This window comes from Scleropages formosus, chromosome 11, assembly GCF_900964775.1.
Source record: "Scleropages formosus chromosome 11, fSclFor1.1, whole genome shotgun sequence".
In the NCBI taxonomy this organism is placed as follows: domain Eukaryota; kingdom Metazoa; phylum Chordata; class Actinopteri; order Osteoglossiformes; family Osteoglossidae; genus Scleropages; species Scleropages formosus.
The window spans coordinates 7,116,853-7,142,675 of NC_041816.1; the positions used below are offsets into that span (position 1 = coordinate 7,116,853).

The following is a 25,823-nucleotide window of genomic DNA, read 5'->3' on the forward strand; positions in this document are numbered from 1 at the left end:
TATCCAGTGTAACCTTATTAGGCGCTCACATGGAGTAAAATCTAGCCTTGGGGGTCCAGGAGCAGTAGATCTCAGCTTTTCTTTGTCCTTATAGCTGAGACCCCCCCCCAGGAGACCCATTACCCATGATCACCTGCTTCACCGAGCTGCACACAGTCTCATGGGGAAGGAGCATGTCTGACATCTATTCTATATTCAGGTCATTGTTTTTAAACAGTAACAGGTACAAAGCTGTTTGGTGACCACACACGCACAACCTGCAGCGGTGGAGCTCTCTGCAAATCTGTAACTGTGCCCCTTTTCCCAAGTTAAATATGGAAAACATAAAAGCTGCTAAAAAATGTTGCCCATTTTTGCTGCCAACCTGTTGAACAGGCTCAGGTGCAGTTCACCCTCACTTTCTCTACAGCAGCTCCTTTCATCAATAAAGTCCTGCTTTTAGAGTTGGGAGTGGGGTGAGTCATGTACCTTTATATTCCTCATCAGCCCTCACCTGTGTGGGATAGAAAGGACGGGACAGAAGCACTGCTTCTCCAACGCCGACCTGGCTGGTAACCAGTGCCTAGTAAGTGTTTTAGGACGTTTCAGCGGCCACAAAAGCGGCCACGGCTGAGCTCTTAGGTGTAGCTCCGCCCACCCCGCTCCCCCCGCCCCCTGAGGGGCGGAACCTACACATCTGCCGATAAAACAGCACTTTGCGCTCGAACCGGAGAAGAGAGACTCGCCGAGGTTCACACGGGTGCGCATGTGGCGTCGCTGGAAACGAACATACAGCCATTCATAGGGAGCTCGTGGTTTTATTTTCATACTAGTAGCGATCGGATCCGAGGAGCGGCGGACTTTCACAGCGGGTAAGAAGTGTCTGCAGAACCGCGTTGAGGACTCGGGGGGGGGGGGGTCCGTGGACCATCACCCGCGACCACCGCGAGGGCTCTGCTGCTGCGAATCGGAGTGATGCTGCACTCCAGAGCACGTGCCATGAGCTGATTCGAGTGGGAAGAATTCGTGGCACCGTGGGGCACTGAAGTGGAACGCACACACGGACGGACAGGCACACGCTCCGTCCTGTTGAACTGCGCGAGCATGAGGAGCTCCGAGGACGCGGACGGCTTCGACGGCGAGGCCTCCAACACATCCATGATGTCGGGGGCCGGCAGCCCCTACCAGCCCACGACTGAGCCCGTCCGCGCGCGGCGCGTGCTGGGGGGCGTGCGCTGCGATTTGGCGTACCTGCGCTCCAGCTTCGGCGTGTTGAAAGTGCTCGAGGTGGTAAGTGACGTCACCTCGCGCGCTCGCTGCGGGGCCTCCGTGGAATGCTTGTTCTCGCTCTGTGGTACTAATATTAATAATAACAACAACGAGCTCAAAAAAAAAAAAAAAATCACACAATAGAACAATACCTTTTTAGTGAGACACTGAGCTCAAGGACCCCCCCAAAAAAAAAAAAAAAAAAAAAACAACATTTCTAGTCAGGGTGTGTGTGTGTGTGTGTGTGTGTGTGTGTGCGCGTGTGCGCGTGCTGTTCTGCGCTGCGCTGCGCTTCTGTGTGTTTGGTCATTTTCTGCGCTGCTGAAAAGTAATCATGATTGTTTTCATGCTTCTGCTTATGCCGAGATAAACATTTACCAATTAATTAATTTCCTGCCTGTGCTATAAATGTTGGCAGAAGGCTACACTAATAACATTAATAAATTGATAACAGCTGCTTCCTTATATGCTGCACAATGAATTTTTCAGAAGTTGCTCTTGGGTCAAATAAAGGCAATACTAAACCGAGTATAAATTTTTCTGATACTAACTGTTGACTGATTAACTTTGTGCAAGAACAAACACAAGTTTAAACATCAGTGAATTACAGTCTGTCGTTATTGTTTTCCTCTATGTCCCTTCTTTGTCCAAGGAAATACAATACCTTGCTGTATAAATGGATATGGCCATTTTTACTGTCAGCTCAGGGTAACTACCTTGGTCAAAGGTACTACAGCAGGTGACAGTTCCACCAGTTACACTGCCTACTGCCCGATCAAAATTAGATATAACAAATGGCTCGACTTATAACTGCAAAATTTTTTTCACACTCTACATGAAAAGCTGCACATTGTCACTGAGACACTCCTTAAGACACAGAACCTCATAAACTCCTTTCATGAAGGTTAGATATGAATTTCCACAGTAAGCGTAATACAGCAAAAGGTGTAAAACCCCAGTAAATATCCCAGGGAAATACCTAGCAGCCCCTTCTGGCATGCAGTCAGTGATCAGTGCCCATTTGGTGCCACTTGGCCTGACTGACCCCATTCCATCGAGCTGAAGGGGAGGGGCTGTGGAGCTTCTCCCCAGTTTAATAGATAGAATCTGCGATGGGAATGCGATTTCCTACTAGCCAGAGTGCAGAAATCTGAGGAATGTGGTATTTTGTGGAGGGACGACGGACTATGTTTCATCAAGTTTACTTTTACTTTCCAGCCCCAGGTACAAGTTCTTCTGTCCAGTGGCCTATTTCCTCTGACTCCTTGCCCAAAGACGCTACATTCCGGAGTTTTCTCACTTTCCCATTTGACTTTGACATCTCTTGGTTCACGTTAATAAGGTTGTGGTGTCGAGGGGCTTGGTCTGACCCCGCCAGTCTGATCGCTGATATTTGAGCCCAATACACACACTTTTTAGACTTGTGGTTGGACTTATGTGCAGAATTCATGACCACAGTGCACCGAATGGTGTTTTCTCTGCAGACTTGGGGTTTGCACCTAAACCAGATGTTCTGAAAAGGAAAAAACAGGAAGCCTTTGCAGGAATGCGCTCGGATAAAGTCTGGCCCTTTGGGAAGCGGCTCTCCCAAACTGGTCCGATGGGTCTTGACTCCGCGCAGGGACAAACAACTGTCGTGTCTTTCTGCTTATAAAAATGGCACAGGGAGTAGAAAACTGAGCAGCTCAGCCCTCTGTTTTGCTCCCTCCATTCAGTGGTCACGTAACTGTGTGAATGACAAACTCCCAGCGGTTCTGGTCATCTGGGAGGTAGAGGCTTTGAGACCTGTGAGTAGCTTCTGGAGCACATGGCAAAGATCAATGTTGAACAAGAGCAGCAGGTGGCATAGTGGTTATAGCTAATGCCTTCCTCTTGAAGGATGTGGGTTCGAATCCCACGTTCTGCTGCTTTACTCTTGGTCAAACTACTTACCTGATAGAGGAAAAAATTACCCAACTGTATAAATGGCTAAGTAGCTTAGCACTACAAGTTGATTTAGAGAAAAGTGTCAGCTAAATATGTAAATATTCCTGAAATAAAGTGTAAAAAAAGTCACTCTTAATATGTTTTTGGTTGCCAGCAGTTTGGTCATCATGCTGAGAAGGAAGCTGGTTTGCCGTTATTTACGGTATGAGGGTCACCCATGATGTTGACACTGTGTCCACCTTTACATTGGTCTTTTTTTTTTTTTTTTTTTTTTTAAAAGCAAAGCTGGTTAAAGGGAAGCAGCACAGTGGTGCAGCAGGAAGCAGGCAGAGCAGGTCTAGAACCCGAGTGTGTGTGTGTGTGTGTGTGTGTGTGTGTGTGAGAGAGAGATGAGTTACTCCTAGCAATTCTGTTTGTTGTGACATCGAAAACAGTCTGTGTGATGCTGCGTATTGCTGATAATGAGCAGAATAAAAAAAACGAGGATTGCAAAGGACTCATTCTGAAACACGTTTATTTAAAGCGTTTGCTGTTAAAAAGGTCACATGTCTGGGCTGCATTATCCAGCACCCCGCTGGACATAGTTTTACTGTGTCCGTTGTAGCTAATTATTTCCCGTGTGACGGCAAGAACAAAACATGTGCGTTTTCAGTCCCTGGGTCTGAACCTGTGTCTTTTGGGTCTGGTTCGAATCCCTCACAGTTTGTGTGGAGTTTGCATGCTCTCCCCATGTTCTCGTGAGTTTCCCCCCACAATCCAAAGTGAAGGCTTTCAGGTGGACTAGGAACTCTAAGCTGCCCTTATATATATATATATATATATATATATATATATATATATATATATATATATAATGAGAGAGAGACCTCCTGACCAGGGTGAACCCTGCTTCACACCATGTGTTTCCAGGATAGTCTCTGCACCACCGTGACCCTACAATGGACAAGCGGTGACTAATATTCCGGTGTCAATGGAACTGAGGTTGGGGGAGAATAGAAAGAACTGTAGCCAACAACCTTCTGGTTTGAAGTCCAGCTTCTTAACTGCTGCTCCGCCCAGTTTCTGCCCTATTGCGTGTGGAATGTGACACCCTGCATGCTGCGGTGTGAACGGGACTCTCCTGTGACACAGCTTAGCTCTTGGCGTTTCCTTTGCTCAGGATGTGCTGTGTTTACACTGCAAGCAGGAAGACGTCAGTGTTGGGGCATCTGACCAACCCTGTCATCCACCTGCGGATGTGTTCTGGTTCTCACTGGATGGTTAATGCATCGCCGCACTCCTGTCCCCTTCTTGACTTACAGCTCAGTACGAAAGTTCACCTTGAGCTGTGGCCCCATAAGGTCGTGCACATGTGCTGCACAGCAGTGTACTTTGTATGAAAAGAGGCCAGTGTGATCGCAGAGAACTCATATAACACACATGAGCAGGTGTGTGTGAAGTGTTACACACGTCTGCAGTGGGAAATGGTGTCAGAGCTTCCTGCAACCTCAGGGTCCAGCAGGAGGGTTTTTCATCCATCCGGCACATTTCTTCAAAGTGACTTGCAATGTTACCCTTACACTCATTTACCCTTTTGTACAGTAGGGTAGTTTTTACTTTATCAATCAGGGTAAGTTCCTTGATCAGGATCGCCATAACTTCAACAACTTTTGATCTTGTTGTTCCCATGAGTCTCTGGGTCCACCTCTGCGGTTCAGTGCGTCAGGGTGGAAATACAGGATCTGCAGCCAGTTCTGTAATTTGCTTAGCAGTGCAATGTGCTTTGTCTGGCCACGCCCACTCATGATTGTACCCCCTCCCAAGGTGTGTGGAACAAAGAGGCAGCAGGTGGAGGGCAGTTCTCCCAGAGGACCCCCGTAAGCTGTTTACAGGCAACCTGATCCATTTGGGGAGGGTTGGGTCACCATGCTGGATCGTTACCTAGGCGGCAACCCAGCATGCCCCCTGCGACAGCCCCAGGGGAGGACACGGACAGGCTCAGATTTGACAAACGGAAGAGTAAAACCACACCTCGCTTGCAGTTACTCTGCAGTGTGGCCCATCGCAGGCCGTGAATGGTCACGTTCAGCGCTCACTACAACGGAGGGGTGGGGGAGGGGCGGCCGCAGGAACAGCAGGTTGCGGGAATGTTAACTGGGCAACTCTCTAATTCTGACGGTTTATTAAGAACTGGGTTACGAGGCCTTCTAAAAGTGCCTTTTGTTCCTGCTAATGGCCCCCTGTGTGCACCATTAACTTCTTTTCTGGAAGTACTTCCTCTTTACATACAGACAGACAGACAAACCGCTCTGTCCTGGGGGTTTCCTGATGTGAGTGGGTGCTGCCTGCTTGTCTCTCTCTCTCTATTCTTAAAGACATATTTTTTAGGCACATTTTGTTTTTGTAGAAATGTAGTGCATCCTCACCGGATGAGCATAATGTTCGTAAGTGGATCCAAAACACTTTTACATCTATTTATTTAACGGACACTTTTCTCCAAATCAACTTTTGATAAACTCTATGTAGTGTTATCAGCCCACGCACCTTATCCACCAAGGTGACTTACACTTTTACCACACAGTGAATGAAATATTAATACACACGAGCCTTCATTTATTTGCAGGCTAAAAGTCTGTCAAAACCAGTAAAACTTAATTTTATGGAGTACTGTTATATATTAAAATGACATTTTAAATGATTGGAGAAAAATGTTGTCTCCAAAAACCTGTTCAGAGCTGATTCTCAATCCATTCATCCCATAAGCATGCACATGTAAACCTATCTTTGTCTTGTTATTGATAACTGATACTGAGGAACAGCAGATGTGGGCTGTAAACACTGTGGAACAGAGTTGAATGAAGGCGGTCCCACGGTCACTCTTTGGGTGCTTTTTACTGACACCTATCGGCTGGCGGTGTACGTACAGGAAGTTTCCACTCCACAGCAAAGAGAATATAGGTACAGTCATGCGCCGCTTAATGATTGAGTGCATATACGATGGCGGTCGCATAAGATTATAATGGAGCTGAAAAATTCTTATCGACTAGCAACATTGTAGCCATCGTAACGTCGTAGTGCAATGTGTTACTCACATGTTTGTGGTGGTGCTGCTGTAAATCTACTGTGCTGCCAGTCGTATAAAAATAAAGCACATACAGTTATGTACAGTACACAATTCTTGGTAATGATAAATACCTATGTTACTGGTTTATGTATTTACTATAGTGTACTTTTATTATTTTACTGTGTACTCTCTACTTATAGAAAAAAGTTTTCTGTAAAACAGTATGCTGTTACGCTGGCAGCAGCATCATAAATCTCATGTTTACAGTGTCTTTTTGATCGCATTAAAGCTATACCATCTAGGTTTGTATAGGTACACTCTATAATGTTTGCACGACAAAATCACCCAACGACACATTTCTCAGAACGTATCCCCATTGTTGAGCAATGCATTTCTGTAAGTGCAAAAAATGCAACTGAAAACATAAAAATAGGAAAAGGTTTACATTTATTCATTTAGCTGACCTTTTTCTCCAAAGTGACTTACACTGTAAAGGTTGCAATTATATACCCATTTAGACAGCTGGGTAATTTTACGGGTGCAATTTAGGGTAAGTACCTTGTTCAAGAGTACTAGAGCTGGAGGTGGGCATTGAACCTGCAACCTTTGGGTCCAAAGGCAGTAGCTGTAACCACTACTTAGATTTGTGCCTTTGAATATTCGTAGCTCGAACAAGGAGCCAGTGTACCACTTTCCAGGGCTAAATGAGGTTCTACGTCCTCCCTACTCTTCTGTAGTGTGTCCCAGAGATACAGGACACCTGTGTGCTGCTTTACTTTGACTCCTCTGCCCAGTTTGTCCCACACAAGTGTAGCCCAGGGTGCCCTAACTTTTGACCAGTGCTATCAGTTCCTCTGTGACCTCATTGTTAAGGTGCTGCACTTTAGAGGGTGTTCAGTTCTGTAAGGCCACTCTTCACATGGCAGCAGACAGAGGGTAAAAGCAGGCTCTCAGGGTGATACCGGTTTCACTGGAAACTACCTGCTCTACCAGTTATTCCTCTGCAGAGATAAAAAGTTAGCATTTACTTTGCATGTTGGATAATTTTTAATTTTTTATGGGGCGAAAGGGATGAAAGGCCGGCTGCTTTAACTGCAGGCTGAAGGAGAAGCTTGGCGTCTGCAGGTCAGGGTGCTGTCGCCATGGGAGACGCGTGCTGTCGCAGAAAACTTGTCTCGTTTGCATCGCAAACAGGGGCAGCTCACCTTTGACAAGAGCGAGGAAATTGATATTATCGCATATAATTTCCGCCTGCCTGCGGGACCTATGTGTAATAACCGCCCACTACTGGTGGCCAAAAGCCCTCCTAAAGCCTTCAAAAAATTCCACAATCGTTGAATAAGCGGGTGCACCTGCATCGCTCTGATGAAATGACCCAACATCTATGTAGGTATGTATGTATTCGTTTATAATAGTTAAGGGTTTGCTGTTACTTAAGCCATCCACCTTGAGGCCTAAAATGTAAAATGTTGAGGTGAATTAAAGAAGTGGGAATAGCTCTCAACTGGGTACTTTCATTCAGTTCTCAAAGTGGAGAATAGTTCTGCTTTGGTGAAACATACATACATACATATTATTATTAACCTTTACTTGTCTGTCACTTTCCTCCAACTTCGCTTACAGTGTTACATTTCCTCACTGACCTGCTTACAGTGATTTACCAAGTTTTATTGTGCCAATAGACTAAGTACCTTGATCAAGGGTACTACAACAGGAAGTGGGATTGGAACCTGGGTTCTTCAAATAGAAGGCTCTAACTATTATGCCCCCTGCTGTAGTATCTTCATTATCCTCCTAAATAGCACAACAGTACCTAAATAGCATGCAGACCTTGGAATGCTTTACATCCTGTCTGTCTGTTTGTCTGTGTCCAAGGCTCCCCTCCAATTGATTAAATAATCAGATTCCCAACAAGCCCGGGCTGACACTATCCATGGTCTGAGCTGCTGTGGTCTGGCATGATTGTCTTGAGCAGCTCGGAGAAACTACCTTCTTGTGCTGTAGGAGAAGCTGTCAGTGCATGAAATTTACACGTTGTTGAATGGAATTGGTACATATGAGCACGACTTTCCTCTGGGTCAGGGGCACGGTAGTGCACCAAGCTTAGCCTGTGCCTGCTCTCTGGTGGGTCTGGGGTTCAAGTCCCGTTTGGGGTGCCTTGCGTCGGACTGGTGTCCCGTCCTAGATGTGTCCCCTCCAGCCTTTCGCCCTGTGTTGCTGGGTTAGGCTTCGGCTTGCCATGACCCCACTTGGGACAAGCAGTCAGTGTGTGTGTGTTTGTGTGTGTGTGTGTGTGTGTGTGTGTGTGTGTGTGTTCTCTGGGTGCTCCAGATGGCTCTTGTGGGTGAGTTGAGTGCTTAAGGCAGCTCTGTGGGGTGTGTTTGGTTGACAAAGGCTGTGCTCCACCTTCTGTCTTTCTGCCTCCAGGTGCTCTCCCTCATCGCCTTCATCTGCATAGAGACCATCATGCTGTGCCTGCCCTGTGGGGGGGTCTACTTCTTTGAATTTGTCAGCTGCTGTGCCTTCGTAGTCACCGGTGTCCTCCTGCTGACCTTCAGTCTTAACCTACAAGCCAAGGTGCCACACGTCAACTGGTCCCTCACGGTGTGTGCCGCCGCTGCCCCTGTAACTGCTGCCACCCTCCCCAACAGTGACCTCTGACCCTGAGACCCTGGTGCTATGGTGCCCCCTTGTGTTTGCTGGTTTTTTTGTAGCTAAGCCCTGCATGGGTCAGTTTTCTGAGATTTGGCGGAAGAGCAGGACTTCAATTATGTCAAACCTCTTGCATAAGGACTCGGTGTGCATTTACAGTAGTGTGTGGGTTATGTGTAAAAACAAAATATTGTACATAAAATGAGGATTGCATAGACATGTTTAGCAAAACAGATCAAAACCTGAACTAACCATAAAAGGGTTAATCAGTCCTTTAATTAAGAATATAATCATTGCTGTAATTGTGTATTTGAAGTAATAACAATGTACTAATTATTTTATGAGCAAAAATAAGAATGTCAGTATTACACATATTCCATTATTGACAACTGTATTTAACATAAAAAACAGTGTGTCCTTGGTTAATGTTTGGTCAACAAGGAAAGCATCCCATAATGAATATAATTAAGTTAAAATAATTAAAAGCTCAGCTACAATAAAACTAGCATACCGAGGGTTTACAACATCCAGGTTTAAAAATGTCTGCAATAAAATAGTCATGCAGTGTTGATAGAAAGTATGTGAACCCTGTAGGAATGGTCAGTATTATATAGAATATGAATATAAAATCTTAATACTTCGTGGTATTTTATTGAAGAACCAGCATGTAACCAACTGAAACGGCGCGTAATCCATCAGTGGCTTCATGGAACATGGTGGTTTCGCTCTGAGTTATTGATCGTAAGTTAATGGATCACTAGGTGCTTTTCCAAAGCTGAAAGATAGTGTCCTCTCCTTACAATGTTGTGCTGCGCACAAAATCTTCGGACACTCATTGAACAACCCCGTGCAGCACCAATGTCATGTTGTACTAGATTTTCTGCGATCTCTGAATCATGTTGCTCTAGTTTCTATGTTATTTATCGTTTGCGCAAATGGCTCCAGAGTGGACATTTTTTCCGAAGAAAAGACCGCCTTTGAAGCTCACATTACGTCCCGGTGAGGCTTCTTGTTAGACTGGAGGTTTTGTTCTTCTGGATTAGAAAACCATTAAAGACACGGTTTCCCTAATACAAGGAAAACTGCTAGAGGACTTAGCCGCACTCGCGGATCTCTGCTTCCAATCAGGTGCACAAAAACCCCTCTGCTGGTGGAGATACGTCGACGACATCTACCTGATTTGGAGACATGGAGCGACTGCCTTGGAGGATTTTTATTTATTTTTTTTTTTTTTTTAGAACACATGAACTCAAGACATACCAACATCCAGTTCACGATGGAGAAAGAGGAGAACGGCAACCTCCCCTTCTAGATGTTCTGGTGACGAGGAGGAGTGACGGCAGCCTGAGCCGCAAGCCTTATCGTAAACCGACCCATACAAACCGGTACCTCCACGCAGCCTGCCACCACCACCACCTGGCTCAGAAGAAGGCAGTCGTGAACACCTTGATCACAAGAGGCATCCGACTGAGCGATGAAGGTTCCTGGAAGGAGGGAAAATGGACACTTCTGAAAGCGCTCTCAGCGAACGGTTATGAGCGCAATCAAATCATGCATTCGCCGGCACGAAAACCAAAAAAACTTCAGATAATGCGAAACATACAACGACCGAACCAGCCAGGATTGCCTACCTCGCATACGTAAAAGGCACCACCGACAAAATAAACAAACTACTCATAAAGCACGGCATCAAAACCACTTTCACCACCGGTTCTACTACACAAAGACTACTCGACACAGTTAGATTACCTGCCATTGAAGACCAGCGGCGTGTACCGAATGCTCTGCAGCTGTGAAATAACATACATCGGGCAGACAGGTCGACTTATCTCTACACGTCTCCAAGAACACATAAGAGCCACAAGGAACAATAACATTGACTCAGCAGTGGCCGAACATTCACTACAAACCGGTCATGAAATCCACTTTGAGGAGACTACAGTGCTCGCACTTCCTCCCGCGTACAGGAGCCTCATAGTGAGGGAGGCAATCGAGATAGAGAAGCACCCCCACAATTTCAATTGGGAAGAGGGCTTCAGACTATTAAGACTGGACACCACTTCTCTCGCGTCTTCGCCCCGGTCCAACGACAACCCGACTGCCTCTCATTAAAACTCAGTTCAGCGAGCTGTCCTGTAATACGAATGAAACGGCACAAAGGGAAAACACAGCGGGGGCACCGCCTATTAGGACCACCCGCTATGGCCATTCCCGCCCATAAATACACCCACCCTCGTCAAACACGCCATTCCACATTTAACCTCTACAAGATGTGGTCATACCCTGACGATGTTTCCAGCAAGAGAAGTGAAACGTTGGAACCAACATCCCATACGCGGTTTAATCTAGAAGAGCAAAACCTCTAGTCAGTTGACTCTAACCGTGGAAGTCTACGGATTTGAGACTTCTTGTTAGACATTTACAGGGGGTGCGGTGGCGCAGTGGGTTGGACCACGGTCCTGCTTTCCGGTGGGTCTGGGGTTTGAGTCCCGCTTGGGGTGCCTTGCGACGGACTGGCGTCCCGTCCTGGGTGTGTTCCCTCCCCCTCCGGCCTTGCGCCCTGTGTTACCGGGTAGGCTCCAGTTCCCCGTGACCCTGTATGGGACAAGCGGTTCTGACTGTGTGTGTGTGTTAGACATTCATGTTTATTTTTTCAGCAGATGCTTTTCTCCAGAAGCGACTTCCAGTGAACTCTGTGTTACAACTCACACACCTTATTCACCACGGTGACTTACACTGCTAGACACTACTTACAAGGGGCCACTCATCCATACATCAGTGGAACACACTCTGTCACTGACATGCCATGGGTGAACCTGAACAGCTTGTCTTTGGACTGTGGGAGGAAATCCACACAGACCCAGAGAAAACATGCAAAGTCCACACAATGTATGGATCTATACGGATGGATCATAACGGTCTTGGAGGGTAACACTGTGAGACTATAGCATTACTCGCTGTGCCACCGTGCCGTTAGATTGGAAATATTGCACAGTTTAGGGCGTTCATCATATTGTAACAACCCGTTACCAAGAGTTTGGGTGGGAAAGGGCTCTGTTGTAAATGTTTGGATTCTGGGTAAATTGTAAATAGTGTTCAACCACTGGCGGGAATTCCGTGGAAAATGTAGTAATTGGAAAGTAACAAACTAGGTTTACTGGGGGAATCGCACGTATACAGCCATGTCTCTTTCTCTTAATGTGGTGCATAAATTGTATTTTTTGCTGGGATGTACGTCGTCGTTTTGGAGAAAAGCGTCTGCTCAATTAATAAACGTAAATGTAAATAAGGGTTAGGGGGTGCGGTGGCGCAGTGGGTTGGACCGCAGTCCTGCTGTCCGGTGGGTCTGGGGTTCGAGTCCCGCTTGGGGTGCCTTGCGACGGACTGGCGTCCCGTCCTGGGTGTGTCCCCTCCCCTTCCGGCCTTACGCCCTGTGTTGCCGGGTTAGGCTCCGGTTCCCCGCGACCCCGTATGGGACAAGCGGTTCTGAAAGTGTGTGTGTGTGTGTGTGTGTGTGTGTGTGTGTGTGTGTGTGTGTGTGTGTGTGTGTGTGTGTGTGTGTGTAAATAAGGGTGACCGTGTGTGGCAGTGGGGGAAAAAAAGCCTGGGGGCGCTAAGCAGCTGGGAAGGCTGGCTTGAGGCGCAGGTCTTTGAGGAAAGGGGGTCCTCGGACCAAGAGCATTATTTCACTGTGTGCCTGTGTTCTAATAAAACGTTCGCAATAAACGCTGCCTGTGCATCCTTCTTCACCCCATCCAAACCCATGGCGCTACACGCCACAATATTTGGTATTGTGAGATTTTTGGTCGCCACACTTTCTATGATTAAACTAAAAGAGAAAATAAAGTCCTTTTTCTTTTTGTGTGTGCTCAAACAATGTTTTCTCATTTTTCTGTGTTAATTCATAATGTTTTTCATTCTTAAACAGAAAACAAATGAAGGCATTGTAATTCGCATTTTGTTTTTCAGTTTCTAATCAAAAAACAACGAAGGCAATGTCCACGGACCGATTTGTATCATTCCTCTGCTAGTGTTAGCGAATGCCTTTTCAGATGAGTGTGCACTGCACTTGTACTTTTGTTGTACTTTAGGACGGACTTGCATCTCTTGCAAGTGACAGTAGCACAGGCTTCATCTTTAGTGAAGTATTTCCAGACACTTGTGAACCGCTGCTGGTTTACTGCAATGACCCACCAGGCTCCTCACCTGCTGTCTTCTCGGATGTGCCCAAGTTGTTTGTGTCAATCACGTGATCAGCGACTAGTCGACGTCGAGCTTGAAGTATCATCGCAGAGCAGTAAAGTCGACTAGTCTGTGCAACTCCTACTACACATGAGTTCCTCTAAACCAACATATGGAATTGGTCACTACGTACCTATTGTGTCATAACAAAGACTGATTCTCATTAAATATCTCTTTTGTGGTAAAACTAAAAGGTACGAAGGGTTCACATACTTTCAAGCACCACTTTATCTGTGAATCACTGTCATTTCAACTTCAGCTCCCCCCACCAATAATTTATACAAACAATTACTGCTAACCTGCAGAATACTGACTCTGACCCCAGTCTGCCCCAGGCAACCTCATCCATGGATCCATTGTCAATGAGTGCTTGTCCAGTGTGGGGTCATGATAGTTTAGAACGTAACCTGGAAGCATTGGAGTTGCCAGTTTACCTAGTGCACATCCCTTTGCATGGTGGGAGGAAACCAGAGCCACTGGAGGAAAACCACACAGACAGAGGGAGAAGATAGAAACTCCACACAGACTAGGCTGAATTCAAACCCACAGCCGAGGAGCTGTGAAGCACTAGTGCTACCTGCTGCACCACCGTGGTGCCTGGGGCGACATTATTGATAGTAAAATACTGATATGAGTGCCAAACCCACTGACTTGTGTTATGTAACTGGAGTGGAAACTTGCATTGCACAGCTGTGGATTGTTCCAGAACGCTGCAATACCAGCATGCGGCATGCAGCTTTTGGAAAAACGACCACGTCGGGGCAGTGGAAAGAGCCAGAGGAGTCCAAGAATTTCTGCTGTTTCAGCACAGACGGATTTCCTATGAACAAGATGCCTTACTTTGTAGAAGATGTATGGGAATGACGTGTCTCCCGCCACGGTCCTATCTCATTGAGAGCCCAGAGAAACGCAGTTTAGATGCCTGTGGACAGAAATCCCCCAACACCAGTGAAGGGCCAGAATATGAGTTGTCAGACTGAGTTCAACAAACTAGCTTAGGTTCAACTACAGTAGGAAACAATACAGTGTACCGTGGTGTTATGGAGGTAATTTGTCCCTGAAAAACCCTACATGAGGTGAATTCTCATAAAGTTTCAATGGCAAAAATATTTGTGTTCCTGAGCCTCAAAAATGCAAAATTATCACCAGGTCATAATAAAATGCACATAATTATCATTAGTTAACCGGGGGTGCGGTGGCGCAGTGGGTTGGACCACAGTCCTCTTCTCCGGGGGGTCTGGGGTTCGAGTCCTGCTTGGGGTGCCTTGCGACGGACGGGCATCCCGTCCTGGGTGTGTTCCCTCCCCCTCCGGCCTTACGCCCTGTGTCCTCTCCCCCTCCGGTTCCCTGTGACCCTGCATGGGACAAGCGGTTCTGGAAATGTGTGTATGTGTGTATCATTAGTTATAACATAAAAGGCAGTTTCCCTTCATTAATTACTCTATAACACTATATGGCTTATTATTATTATTATTACTGTATGTCTGTCTACCTGCACTTATTCAGCTCTTTCATAGTGATTATGTGTCATACACTTGAGAAATGCTCACAAACAAATGCACATACAAATGGTGCTCAATTTCACTTCAATCTTCAATATTAAAAAATGGAGGACTAAAGAAAAAAGAAATCAATGAAAACAAGGTCAATTGATTTGCACTCAGTGGACAAACAACCAACTGACCAGTTTCAATAATCACTTGTCCTGAGTGGGGCTGCGGTGAGCTGGAGCCTAGCCCGGAGACAATGGCTGCAAGGCTGATACACCCTGGACGGGACACCAGCCCATTGCAAGACACCCCAAGCAGGACTTGAACCTCGGACTCGTCACATCGCGGGCACCGCTTAGTGGACAAGTGGTCATGATTTGGACTGTCCAAATGGGGCCATCGTCACTGAGATCGTAGCAGGTGAAACTTGCAAACGAGGGCTGATGAAGACTGCGAACCAAACTATAACTGAGTAGAAGACCACGTAGCCTTAGAGCGAAACCCAAATTTGGTCCTCGCAAATGCAAAGAAATGCCACTAAAGCTGAAGTTGGGATATTATATGAGACTCCTCATAAAGTTTAATTCCTAAAACCCAAAAGAGTGTGTCCTGGGATTCAACCATATATTTTCCATGTGAACTTGCTTGGCTGCTTTGGTCACAGTTTATAAGACCTTGAGACAGACTGGCGCACATTTGCCACACACTCAAGATCTGCTCCTTGACCTCCACTTGGCTCTGTTCTTGTTTATTCCGGATCTTTCCTTTGAAGCTCTTGAAGCAGATGATGTCTTGTTTAAACAGTTGGCATTTGTTTATTTTCAATTTTTGGTGCTCGGTGTTCTGGGGTGCGACTGGGGTAGGGTTCAGATGCTTGAACCCGCTACAGAACTATGATGAGTTATTTGCTGGTTCTGGAGGCAGTTGCTAATGCTAGGCCGGTTTCCATTCGTGGGCTTTTATTTTTTTTTTTATCTAATTGGGACTTTACTTTCTGCAAAAGTGGGGGAGTGGGAGGTTTACCAAAACTACTTTTAAACTAAAAATACCTTTTTACACCTCAGTCGACCTGTTTAAAAGTGCAGTCTTTCAGGAAGCCTCTTCATTGCCTTCACTTTCAGTAAACGTCACCCGTTTCCAGGTAAACATGAAGTAGGTGATACAGCAGTTCAGAAAAAAAGGTTTAAAACATTCATTTTGTTGGTTTGAGTCCTTGGATACAGCCTCTTGTGTACCTGTAAGAGAAATATTTCATGAAATGCTTACTTCCATTGGGTGGTTTAGGACAACCATTCCCTCCCACTCCCAGCTCTTCATCAACATTACATATATGCACAAACTGATCCAGGGTCAGCTGCTAGGTGTCTTTTGTGTCTGTAGCCCTTCCAGGTGGAACCTGAGGCCACACAGTGGTCGGGTAGATGGTGTCGTTGTATGTGGATCCAGGGCTCATCTGAGTAGGTTTGTGATAGACTGCAGGATGCTGTGTCTTCCAAAGAGCAGAAATAGCATCACTGGTACGGGTCGAACGACGCTTGGAAAGAAGCAGCCGAAAATAGGTCCGGGTCCTTGTAACTGTGTTCCCGGAGGACCGCCCACATCTCCTTGAGATCAACAACAAGAAAGGAACAGGAGAACAGATTTCTAAGCCTCAGCTGGTGGGAAGCTAACCTCCTATATGGCCTGGTGGGTGCCCTTGGATTGGCTAAAATAGATGTGCAGTCAGGGGTCTTGTATGAAAAAGTCTTCTAGGCCCCAACAAGTATATGTGTGTGTGGGTGTGTGGATGGATCTGGGGAAAATTGTCCCTTCTTTTCACTACTCAGTTTGCCCCTTTAAGTCATTTCTCTTTGATCCTTATATTCATGACCCTGAGAACGTTGGAGACCTCGCCTGCACCCCCCCCATTGCAGAAGCACACATGCAGAAAGAGGTGCTAAATATGCAAATACCCTTTTTCTTCCAAAATGTCAGTGAGGTTGTTACAACCCTCCTGAATGTGTTATCTGAGTCTTTTTACATTAATTTTGTTTTGTTTTAGCTTTTGAGTGTTTTTTTTTTCTCTAAAATCCTAGATGTGTTGCCAAAAGCAGCTGGGTTTTTAAAGAAATGAATAATTAAGATAGAGCAGCTGTTTGGGCTGCTGTTTCAACGATTCCCTGCGGCGTCATAGTTAGATTTAGTGCAGTTAATTTGTCTTGCCCCTTCAGGAGAGATGATACAAACACTCTAATTAGTAATCCTCTATATTGATTGGTAAGGACTGGCTGCCACTGGGAAGAGCTCCGCATGTTAATGAGCTCTGCATGTGGCAGTCTCTGCCCTTTTAATTAGTGCACCAAGCACATGCATTAAGGACACTAAGCAGTTTAATGCATGAGTAAAAGGTGGCTGAGACTGGTGCCTAACTCCTCCTGTGCTTTGGGGGGGTGCAGTGGGTTTGGCTGGGTCCTGCTCTCTGGTGGGTCTGGGGTTCGAGTCCTGCTTGGGGTGCCTTGCCACGGACTGGTGTCCCATCCCTTGTGTGTCCCCTCCCCATCCAGCCCTGTGCCCTGTGTTGCCAGGTTAGGCTCCAGTTTGCCGTGACCCCGCTCAGGACAAGTGGTTTCGGCCAGTGTGTGTGTGTGATTACTATGTGATATACAGGCATCCTGGCCGGGGAATACCCTGCCTCACACCCAGTGCTCCTTGGATAGGCTCTGGATCACTGTCATCCTGTAGTGGATGAGTGGTTAATGGATGGATGAAGAAATCGTAATATAGTACATATCCTTTAAGGATTCACACACGCACACACACAGTACTCTGACTAATGGAACTGGCCAGTTACATCACTTGGTAAATTATGTGTGTAATATCAGAACCTTTGTAAATAGCTAATTATTTAACCCACTCTAATAAACAGTATATAATAATAATATTAATAATAATAATTATGTTTGTAGTAAGGACTTCCTCCCAGTGCTGTAGGATGCCCCCTTCCTCCCTCTGACATAGCCACAGAGTCCTGTGGACGCACGGTCATATGAGTCACATGATGGGTCCATCACATGTTGGTCCCAAGGGACAAGCACAGCTCTCATCTGTGTTTCTGGGGATTCTGTTCTTGATCCCTGGGCAACTGGACAATTAGTTCCGCTGCCCCGCCATCTGGCCCTCCCTGCTCCTACATCCCACTGTTCCCCGCTATGATGTGTTACAGCGTGTCCTTGTGTCTCGCTCTCCGTGGGCTGACTATGGTGCGAGTGGGTGGAGCCTATGTTTTGAAGGACCTGAACATGCCAGGGAGAGGACAGCATGACCAGGTGCTCTTGAGGATTTGGGCTGAAGTGTTTTGGGTTGGGGGACCGTGGGGTATTTTCTAAAAAATGTGAAAATGGAAGGGTTATGGACTGGATTGCCTCCTTTTCTGGAGCTCCTTGTGAAGCTTCTTTGTTTTCCCTCCCCTGCAGTTTTAATTCCAGACATTATTACATTTTGGTGGAAGCAAGAGAGAAGATTAGCGAGGCTGTGGCACAGCTTCCCACCAGAGCACAGTGGGGATAGTGGGATGGGGCTGGGGGATCGCTCTGTACGGTACAGTGTGCCTTCTAACCCCACTCCCCAGACATACTTGCCTCATAAACACCGCATGACCATGCAGTCTACACCCTCACTGCATTTAAGTTTACATTAATGCATAATACACTTTTCTTCAAAACAATGTACAGCTCTGAGGGGCCGTCAGTTTGGAAACGGATTCAAATGTGGCTCAGTCTCTGTGGAGTTTACGTGTTCTCCCCAAGTGAGTTTCCTCCAGGTCCTCTGGTTTACTCATGCAGTCCAGAGACGTGTTTCAGCTGAGCAGGTGTCTATAAATTTCCCTTAGTGGTTGTGTGTGTGAGATTGACTGGCATCCCATTCAGGGTGTTCCCTGTTGCTTGCCCTGTGTTTCCAGGGTGTGCTCTGGACCACTGTGAGCATGTATTGGTTATTAATAATAGTTCAATGAACACATAGGAATAGGTGACCAATAACATCTCTTGACTTTAGGCTTGGAGTGAGAGTCAGATTACCCACAATTACATTTTTCTAATGGATCATAATGGATTACCAGACCACCAAAGGTGTCTGGTTCCACACACTGTCCATCTCGAAAGGTAAAAATTTTTCCGTTCATTTCTGGCAATTAAAGTCTTTATTCAGTAAATAAGTACTTAAAAATCTCACACCCACGCACTGTCTGAAACCGCTTGTCCTGAGTGGGGTCACGGCGAACCAGAGCCTAACCCAGCAACAGAGGGAGCAAGGCTGGAGGGGGGAGGGGACACACCCAGGGCGGGACGCCACAGAACACAACACTTAAATTCACCAAAGATAGGGGTTGCGGTATTTTGCAAGTACGAAAAGACATGTGTTACTTATCCAAGGGTGGAGGATCTGCCACAAACCTATGGAGTTATAGCCAAAAGAGGCCCTTCCACCTCTCTTTGGCTTCTAAGTAACCCCATTGCATGACATCCTTCTCCATCCTAAACGTTAGGTCGGCCTGGATTTTACAATACACACCCTGGACACCCAAGTCTACCGCTGTCTGGACCAGCTCAGTTTTTGCATTCCAAAACTTTTGCTTGGCAACGCTGATCACCAGCTACGTCCAGGCAGCTGCTGCCTTCTGAGCACCAGGGTTCCATTCCCTCAAGACTTTGTCAGACAGCAATACCATCTGCGGACTGATCTTCCTCCAGATGCGGGTCACGAAACGCCAGACCTCCTGTACCTGTCCACAGTTCCAAAAGACTTGCATGAGAGTTTTGCTCTCACTGCAGTGGAGTCACGGGTAGAATGGGTGGCTGGTCAGTTTGTGCTTGTACAGGACCACTTTGACCAGCAACTTACTTTGTAGACAATGCCAGTTCAAATTTTGCAGATGGTGGTCAAGCTCCTTCAGCTGAATCCTAGTACACATGCCCTCCTCGAGCCCCAGAAGAACTTGAGTTCCTCTCCTCTCGACTATGGGCTTATACAAAGCCCTGTGCTTAAGGAGGATTTCTGCCTGGACCCCGGCCGCCGTGGTCTTACTCCACTTTACAGCATGGCTGTAATGAGCAAGCCGTGTCTCAGTGTTCGACCCGGTGTTGGACCAGGACTTCACCAACTGGCGCATCAGAAGGGCCAACCAAAGATGTACAAAGTACTGGTGGAGATGCTCGATTGGAACTGCTAGACGTTTACATAACTGGGAGAGGAAGAGACAATCCAGTTTAAGAGGAATGTCGGGCACATCCCTCCCTCGTTCTTCAGAAGGTACATGACCTCCCTCCTCACATACTTGTACGTGCCCCCCAAGACAAGATTGAAAACGTCTTTTGTAAGGCCTCTCCGCATCGTGCGTGGCAAGGGGTACACCTGTGCAAGGTAGAGCAACGTAGGCAGGACGTTCACCTTCAGCACCAGCGTTTTCCCTATCAAGGAGAGGGAACTGGTCCTCCACAAACCAATTTTCCATCTGGCTTTGGTCAAGCATTCTTCCCAATTGACCCTGACTGCACCTTCTAAAAGAAAGTTGACACCCAACACCTTGAGAGGACCGTCGCATTAAGAAAAACCACAGATGCAGTCCCCTCTGTTTTTCCAGCTGCCAAAGAACTTGATAAGAGACTTGCCAAGGTTCAGTGCCACGCCTGAGGCACGCCCGAGGCACGCCCGAATGCCTGAACCAGGGCAAGCACCTGACTGAGCAGGGTTTTAAACAGGAAGTGGAGATCTATTTGGTCAAACACATTCTCATGGTCCAAACAGTCCAGAGCAAGGGGGACCTTTCGGATCCTCTGCCCAGGTGATCGCATCCTGGACCAGGTGCAAATTCCAGAGCTCAGAACATCTGGGCTCCGCTCGTCTGGTCACGATGAACCAGGTTGGCCATTACCTTCTTCAGGCACTCGGTCAGGACCTTTGTGATGATCTTTGCGTCAACGCAAAGCTTCGTGAAGGGTCTCCAATTGGCAAGATCGGCTTTATCACCTTTCTTGTACAACAAGGAGAGCACCCCTGTCCTCATACTCTTAGTAAGCATGCCCCTGTCCAGCACCTCCTTGACAACGCGCAAAAAAAGCGGCCCCAAGACGTCCCACAACATGGAATAAAATTCTACCGGTAAACCGTCTAGGCCAGGAACCTTGCGACGATTCATTTTACCAAGCATCTCCGACTGCTTGAACAAAGTGACGGGGCTCTCTAAGCCGCCAAGGGTGTCCTTGAGGACTCGCGACATTAAATTCTCTAAAAAGCTCCTTTCTGTTACTGAGTTGGTTTCCCTGACTTTGAAAAGATTTCCATAGAAACAGGATGCAACCTCCAACATCTGGGCGGTGTCGGTGAAGGGCTCATCCTGCTGGTTCTGGAGAGAGGTAAATCCTCTCTGATGTTTCAAGTCCTTCACCTAGTTAAAAAAAAAAGTAGGAGGAACACTTCTCATTCTCCTCTACCTCCTTAACTCTGGTGCCAAACGGAAAGGCTTTGGCCTGCCACTCGTGCAGCCGCCTCAAAATAGCCTTCATTTCCACGGCCCTATCATAATCGAAGGTCCCTCTGTTATTGCGGCAAGAATAAATCCTCTGGAGTTCCTTCTCAAGCGAGCTGATATCCTGATGTCGCAAAGCAGCACGTCAGATACAATAGTTGATGGTGAAGGTCTTGGCCTTCACCTTGACTCCCTCCCACCAATCAGTCACCAAGGGGTAAAAAATTGACAATTCCTCACATACCAAACCCTGACCAGCTGTAGGGCAGTTTCACTCTACCTGACTGTCATTCTCTCCCTCTCTCTCACACACCTGGCAGGACCTGGTCAACACAGCAGCCACCACTTTCTTCTTCCTCCTGGCTTCCATTGTGCTAGTTGCGCTGAACCATCAATCTGGAAGGGAGATCACTGCAGCGGTGAGTGGAGCCTTCACCCTCCCTTGAGCTTATCACTGAAAATGTGATAAATGTACTAGAGTTTTTATCATGCCAGAGGTATAACAGCAATTTCCTTTAAATGGTGCCAAACCTCCTTTTTTGGTCCAATACCTTAACTGCTATGCCACCTGCTGGCTGGAAGGATGAAGGCATCACATAATAATAATGTATAAATATATTTAATCCCTGTATATGTCTAATAATATTATATCTACATTTACATTTACTCATTTTGTGGACCCTTTTCTCCAAAGTGACGTAGATCTCAGAGAAAAACACAATGAGTGCTTCACATCAGCAGAAGGAGAGATTTGAATGCAGTTTGCAGTAACAAAGGGCCGGATTCTGCCGATGTTTGCAGGATGTAGCTGAAGGACCGGGTTGTGGCTTCAATGTGCTGAGAGAAAGATAAACTTGTTTCTGTCATTATCCCCAGACTCTTAGCCAATGGGGTAGGTGAAATGAACGAGTTGTCCAGTTTGACGGAGAGTTTATGACAGGTAGACGGACCAGTTCAGAGGTGAAGGATCTCTGTTTTGGAGAAGTTGAGTTGTAGGATGTGATCAGACATCCATACAGAGATGTCTGACAGACAGGCACTCAGGAAATGTCTGATGCTCCAAGTGGAAATGAGAGGAACAGCTGGATATCATGGCATAGCAGTGGTAGAAGAATCTGTGGGAGGCCGAGGGAAGAGGTGTGCGTTTCGTAGAGTAGGGGGCCCAGTACTGAGCCCTGCAGTTGAGAGAGGCTGAGGAGATGAATGGGAGCCCTGCCAGACCCCTTGGTAGGATCTACCTGATAGGTAGGACTCAAACCATACCATCTTTATGATATATTTATATAATTTTGTTTGGTGGAGTAAGTATAAAAAACATAATAGTCCTTCTGATGCTGTAATTGTTTCATGTGGCGTTCAGCCCAGGCTCTGTTGCAGGCTACCTCCACAGAGCAAAGATTGCCGCCTACTGGATACTGAGAGTACTGATCCAATAGTGGGCAAACTGCATGCTGTTTCGCTTCTCTAGTTTCACTGGGGGTGGCTGGAACCTGATCCTGGTTCAAATCTCACCTCCTGCTGTAGTGCCCATGAGCAAGATGCTTACCCTGAAGTATACAGTAAAAGTCACCCAACTGTAAAAATGGGTAAATCAAGGTAAGTTGCTAAATGTTCTAAGCTGCTTTGGAGAAAAGTGTCAGATAAATGAATAATGTGGTTTGAGTGAACTTTACAGAAAGAAAACAAAAAATGCAGTATGGGAAGTATGTGTTTGTGTGTGTGTGTGTGTGTGTGTGTGTGTGTGTGTGTGTGTGTGTGTATGGGTCACAAAGTGTGAGCTCATGGAGGATGCAGGAGTCATGTACCATACAGGTAGTGGTAAAATGCCAGTATTTACTGTCCTATTAGTGCTGTATTAGGTTGTATGTTCCCATCCCAAATTTCTAATGTGCGCTTTACACAACAGTCCCCTTGGACACTCCGGTGGGTCCCTGTCTCTCTGCACCCCACAGCTACAAAAAGCAACACACTTCTCATTTCTGTGCCCCCTTGTTCTTAATTCCTTCTAACTGTAATGCACTTGCTGTGTTTGTGTGTCATCACCTGTGAGCCACTGTGCAGGAAGGTGTCTGAAAAATTAATACATGTCATCTAATGTAACAAAATTGTGGATGGAGTACAGAGGCTTCGCTTGGCTGATATACTAGTTCAATCTCTCACACACACACACACACACACACACACACAGACAGAACCCCAGCATTGCCCCCAAGTGCAACGCAGTGCAGTGAACTGATGGGGCGGTTGGGATGGTTTTATTGGGGGGGGCAAATGGCTCAAACAGACCTGTAGCTGTGTTTTTCTGCACTGTTGCTCTGTGATGCATCTGTTCACAGCAGGAAGAAACACTGAAACATCTGATGTGGCCATTAACTGTGGTCTGAGACTCTCAGGGGGTGGGTGGAGGCTGGATTTAATGAAATAACCCCTTTTTTGAAGGGGATAGGGATCAGGTTTGCTGTTTGATAATGTTTTTTTTCCCATTTTATGTCATAAATTTGCATGTGCATGAAAATATATTTTTAAACATTTGAAATGTTATACGTGTATCTATTGATGAGCAGCTCCCGTAGTCACAGTGCTGCTGGGCAACTGTGTCACTAAGCGTGTCCTGAGCGATTACTGTGTCACCATCAGTTACAGCATAAACCATCCCCTCCAGGCTAGTGGAAATACACAAGTTGCTATAGAACCTGCAGTGGTTAAGGGCCTGGACTTGGACCCTTTCACTGCCAGAAGTGAATATAACCAGCCATATAATCATATATGCCATATAACCAGGCAAAACACAAACTGTAAACTGTGTGAAGTTATTTTCAGAGAAGCTTTGCATAAGTAAATAATTTTTTTATTACATGAGAAGTAGGTAATTAAAATTCCTCCTTATATTTTATTTACATGACATTATTCCCATAAACACAATGACCCTGCGTTAGAGCAAGTGATTATGAATAATGAATGAATAATTGACTCTTTCCATATATATTTAATTATCTGTTGCCCTCAGTCCTCATCTCATCCTGCTTCTTGTTTTGAGCCTTTTTTGTTGCTATTTCGAGTAATTTATTATTATTATAATATTTCATTTATTGTTGATATTGATTGCTCTGTGTTCCGTTATGCATAGGTATTTGGCTTCCTGGCCACTGCTGTGTACTCCTTCAACACGCTCCTGGCATTCAGGCGGTGGCGCGGCGGGGAGGCGCAGCCCGGCCCGGGCCAGAGCAGTGAATACACGCGCGCCCGCACCACGTCCCACGGCGAAATGGAGGCACGGCCCGAGTTGCATTGATCCACACCCTGCCCACACCACCCTGCCCTCCTCAAGAAGATGGTGTGTTAAACCAGAGACTCATGCGCTCCTTTCCCACCCCCCGTCCCACTTTGTCCTGTCCAGCTCCTCTAGGAGGAGCATAGTCCAACATGGACACACCTCTTTTCCCACAGACCCTCTTTATTGGCTGGAAATTCTGCATATTAATTAGAAGCCCGTCCTCTAGAATGTCTGTGTTCCCAACCGTGTTCATCCACACTCCTCGTCTTTTATCTCCGGTAATCTTCGACTTCTTCCTCTCAGACTTCTTTCTGAGAGCGACTGAGACGAGCAAGGCATGGTTTGTTCACTGTGATATAGGTGTACAGCTTTGTTCTCAGTATTGCTGTGTATGTATCTTCACTGACAGCTTTTTCAGCCCAAGGTCCCATTTTGCTTGCTGCAAGCCTGGGTTGTGGATTTAAAGCCCAGGGTGAATAGTGACAGCAAAGAGTGCTGTTCCACTGGTAAGGGCTGATGCTCCACACTCCTGCATAGGTCTTCTGTGTTTCTCAACACATTTTACAGTTTTTTACTGTGGTTGCACTGTCCACTTACCTATAGGATAAATATAATTGTACTGTATGCAGAGCCTGCATTCAGCCCTGTTTAAGACAATCATCAAATGAAGGGTTTTAAAGCAACGTTCCTCAAGCGCAAGAAGTCGAAAGAAAAGACAAGTAGCCAGTGGAGTGTTGCGCATTTTTTTTCTGTTATACGGAAGCAAATCTGAAGACTTGTAAGTAGAGGATCAATCAGGGGTTTTTGTATTTACATAGTAAAGTGAACTCTAACATGGTCTTAGGAAACATGAGTCATTGCGATGGGACGTGTTTTTGCAACCTGCAGGCCGACTGAGGCCACATTATGGGATATATGACTGGAGCAATGGCTGAGCTCACAGACCCAGCATGCCCACACGAGGCACACACAGCTGCCTTTTCTCACCCCAGGAATCTAGGGGCCGTGCTAGGCAACATCCCTTCTACAAGTGCTCACTGTGAGATATCACAATCATAGCCTTTCTTTCATATAGTTCATGGCAAAGTGTGTGAGTGTGTGATTACAAAGAATTGATGTCACATGTTCTACCTGATAGAGAATTAAATTGAATTATTGCAGGAGAGCAGTGTGTTTATATGCCAGAGGAATGGTGGGGAAGCCTCTGTGTGTGTGGTGCAGCTAAGGAACCTAGAGGCCAAGCACCACAGTTCTATCTTCAGCTTTTGTTGCCATCATGTGTGTTCATGTTTTATCCATCCAGCCATTGTCAACAACCACTTGCCCCAAGCAGGATTGCTGGAAGCTGGAACCTTACCTGGCAACACAGGGTGCAAGGCCAAAGGGGGAAGGGACACACCTAGTACAGGCTGCCAGTCCATCACAAGGCACCCCAAGCAGGGCTCG

At 46.4% G+C, this 25,823-nt stretch overlaps 1 protein-coding gene across 1 annotated transcript; it reads left to right on the forward strand.

The window, feature by feature from the left end:
- The first annotated feature begins 730 nt into the window (after positions 1–730).
- On the forward strand, positions 731–25,738 carry cmtm4 (CKLF-like MARVEL transmembrane domain containing 4). Its single transcript, XM_029255953.1, has 4 exons — positions 731–1,269; positions 8,645–8,821; positions 21,424–21,522; positions 24,231–25,738. The coding sequence occupies exons 1-4, from the start codon at positions 1,084–1,086 to the stop codon at positions 24,393–24,395; spliced, it is 627 nt and encodes a 208-aa protein (XP_029111786.1). The 5' UTR covers positions 731–1,083; the 3' UTR covers positions 24,396–25,738.
- Positions 25,739–25,823: the final 85 nt, after the last annotated feature.

Bases quoted from the DNA above. Each gene is read 5' to 3' on its own strand.
- cmtm4 (XM_029255953.1), top strand. From the start codon at position 1,084: ATGAGGAGCTCCGAGGACGCGGACGGCTTCGACGGCGAGGCCTCCAAC. The intron at 1,270-8,644 runs GTAAGTGACGTC...TTCTGCCTCCAG, and splicing joins TGTTGAAAGTGCTCGAGGTG to GTGCTCTCCCTCATCGCCTT. The intron at 21,523-24,230 runs GTGAGTGGAGCC...CGTTATGCATAG, and splicing joins GAAGGGAGATCACTGCAGCG to GTATTTGGCTTCCTGGCCAC.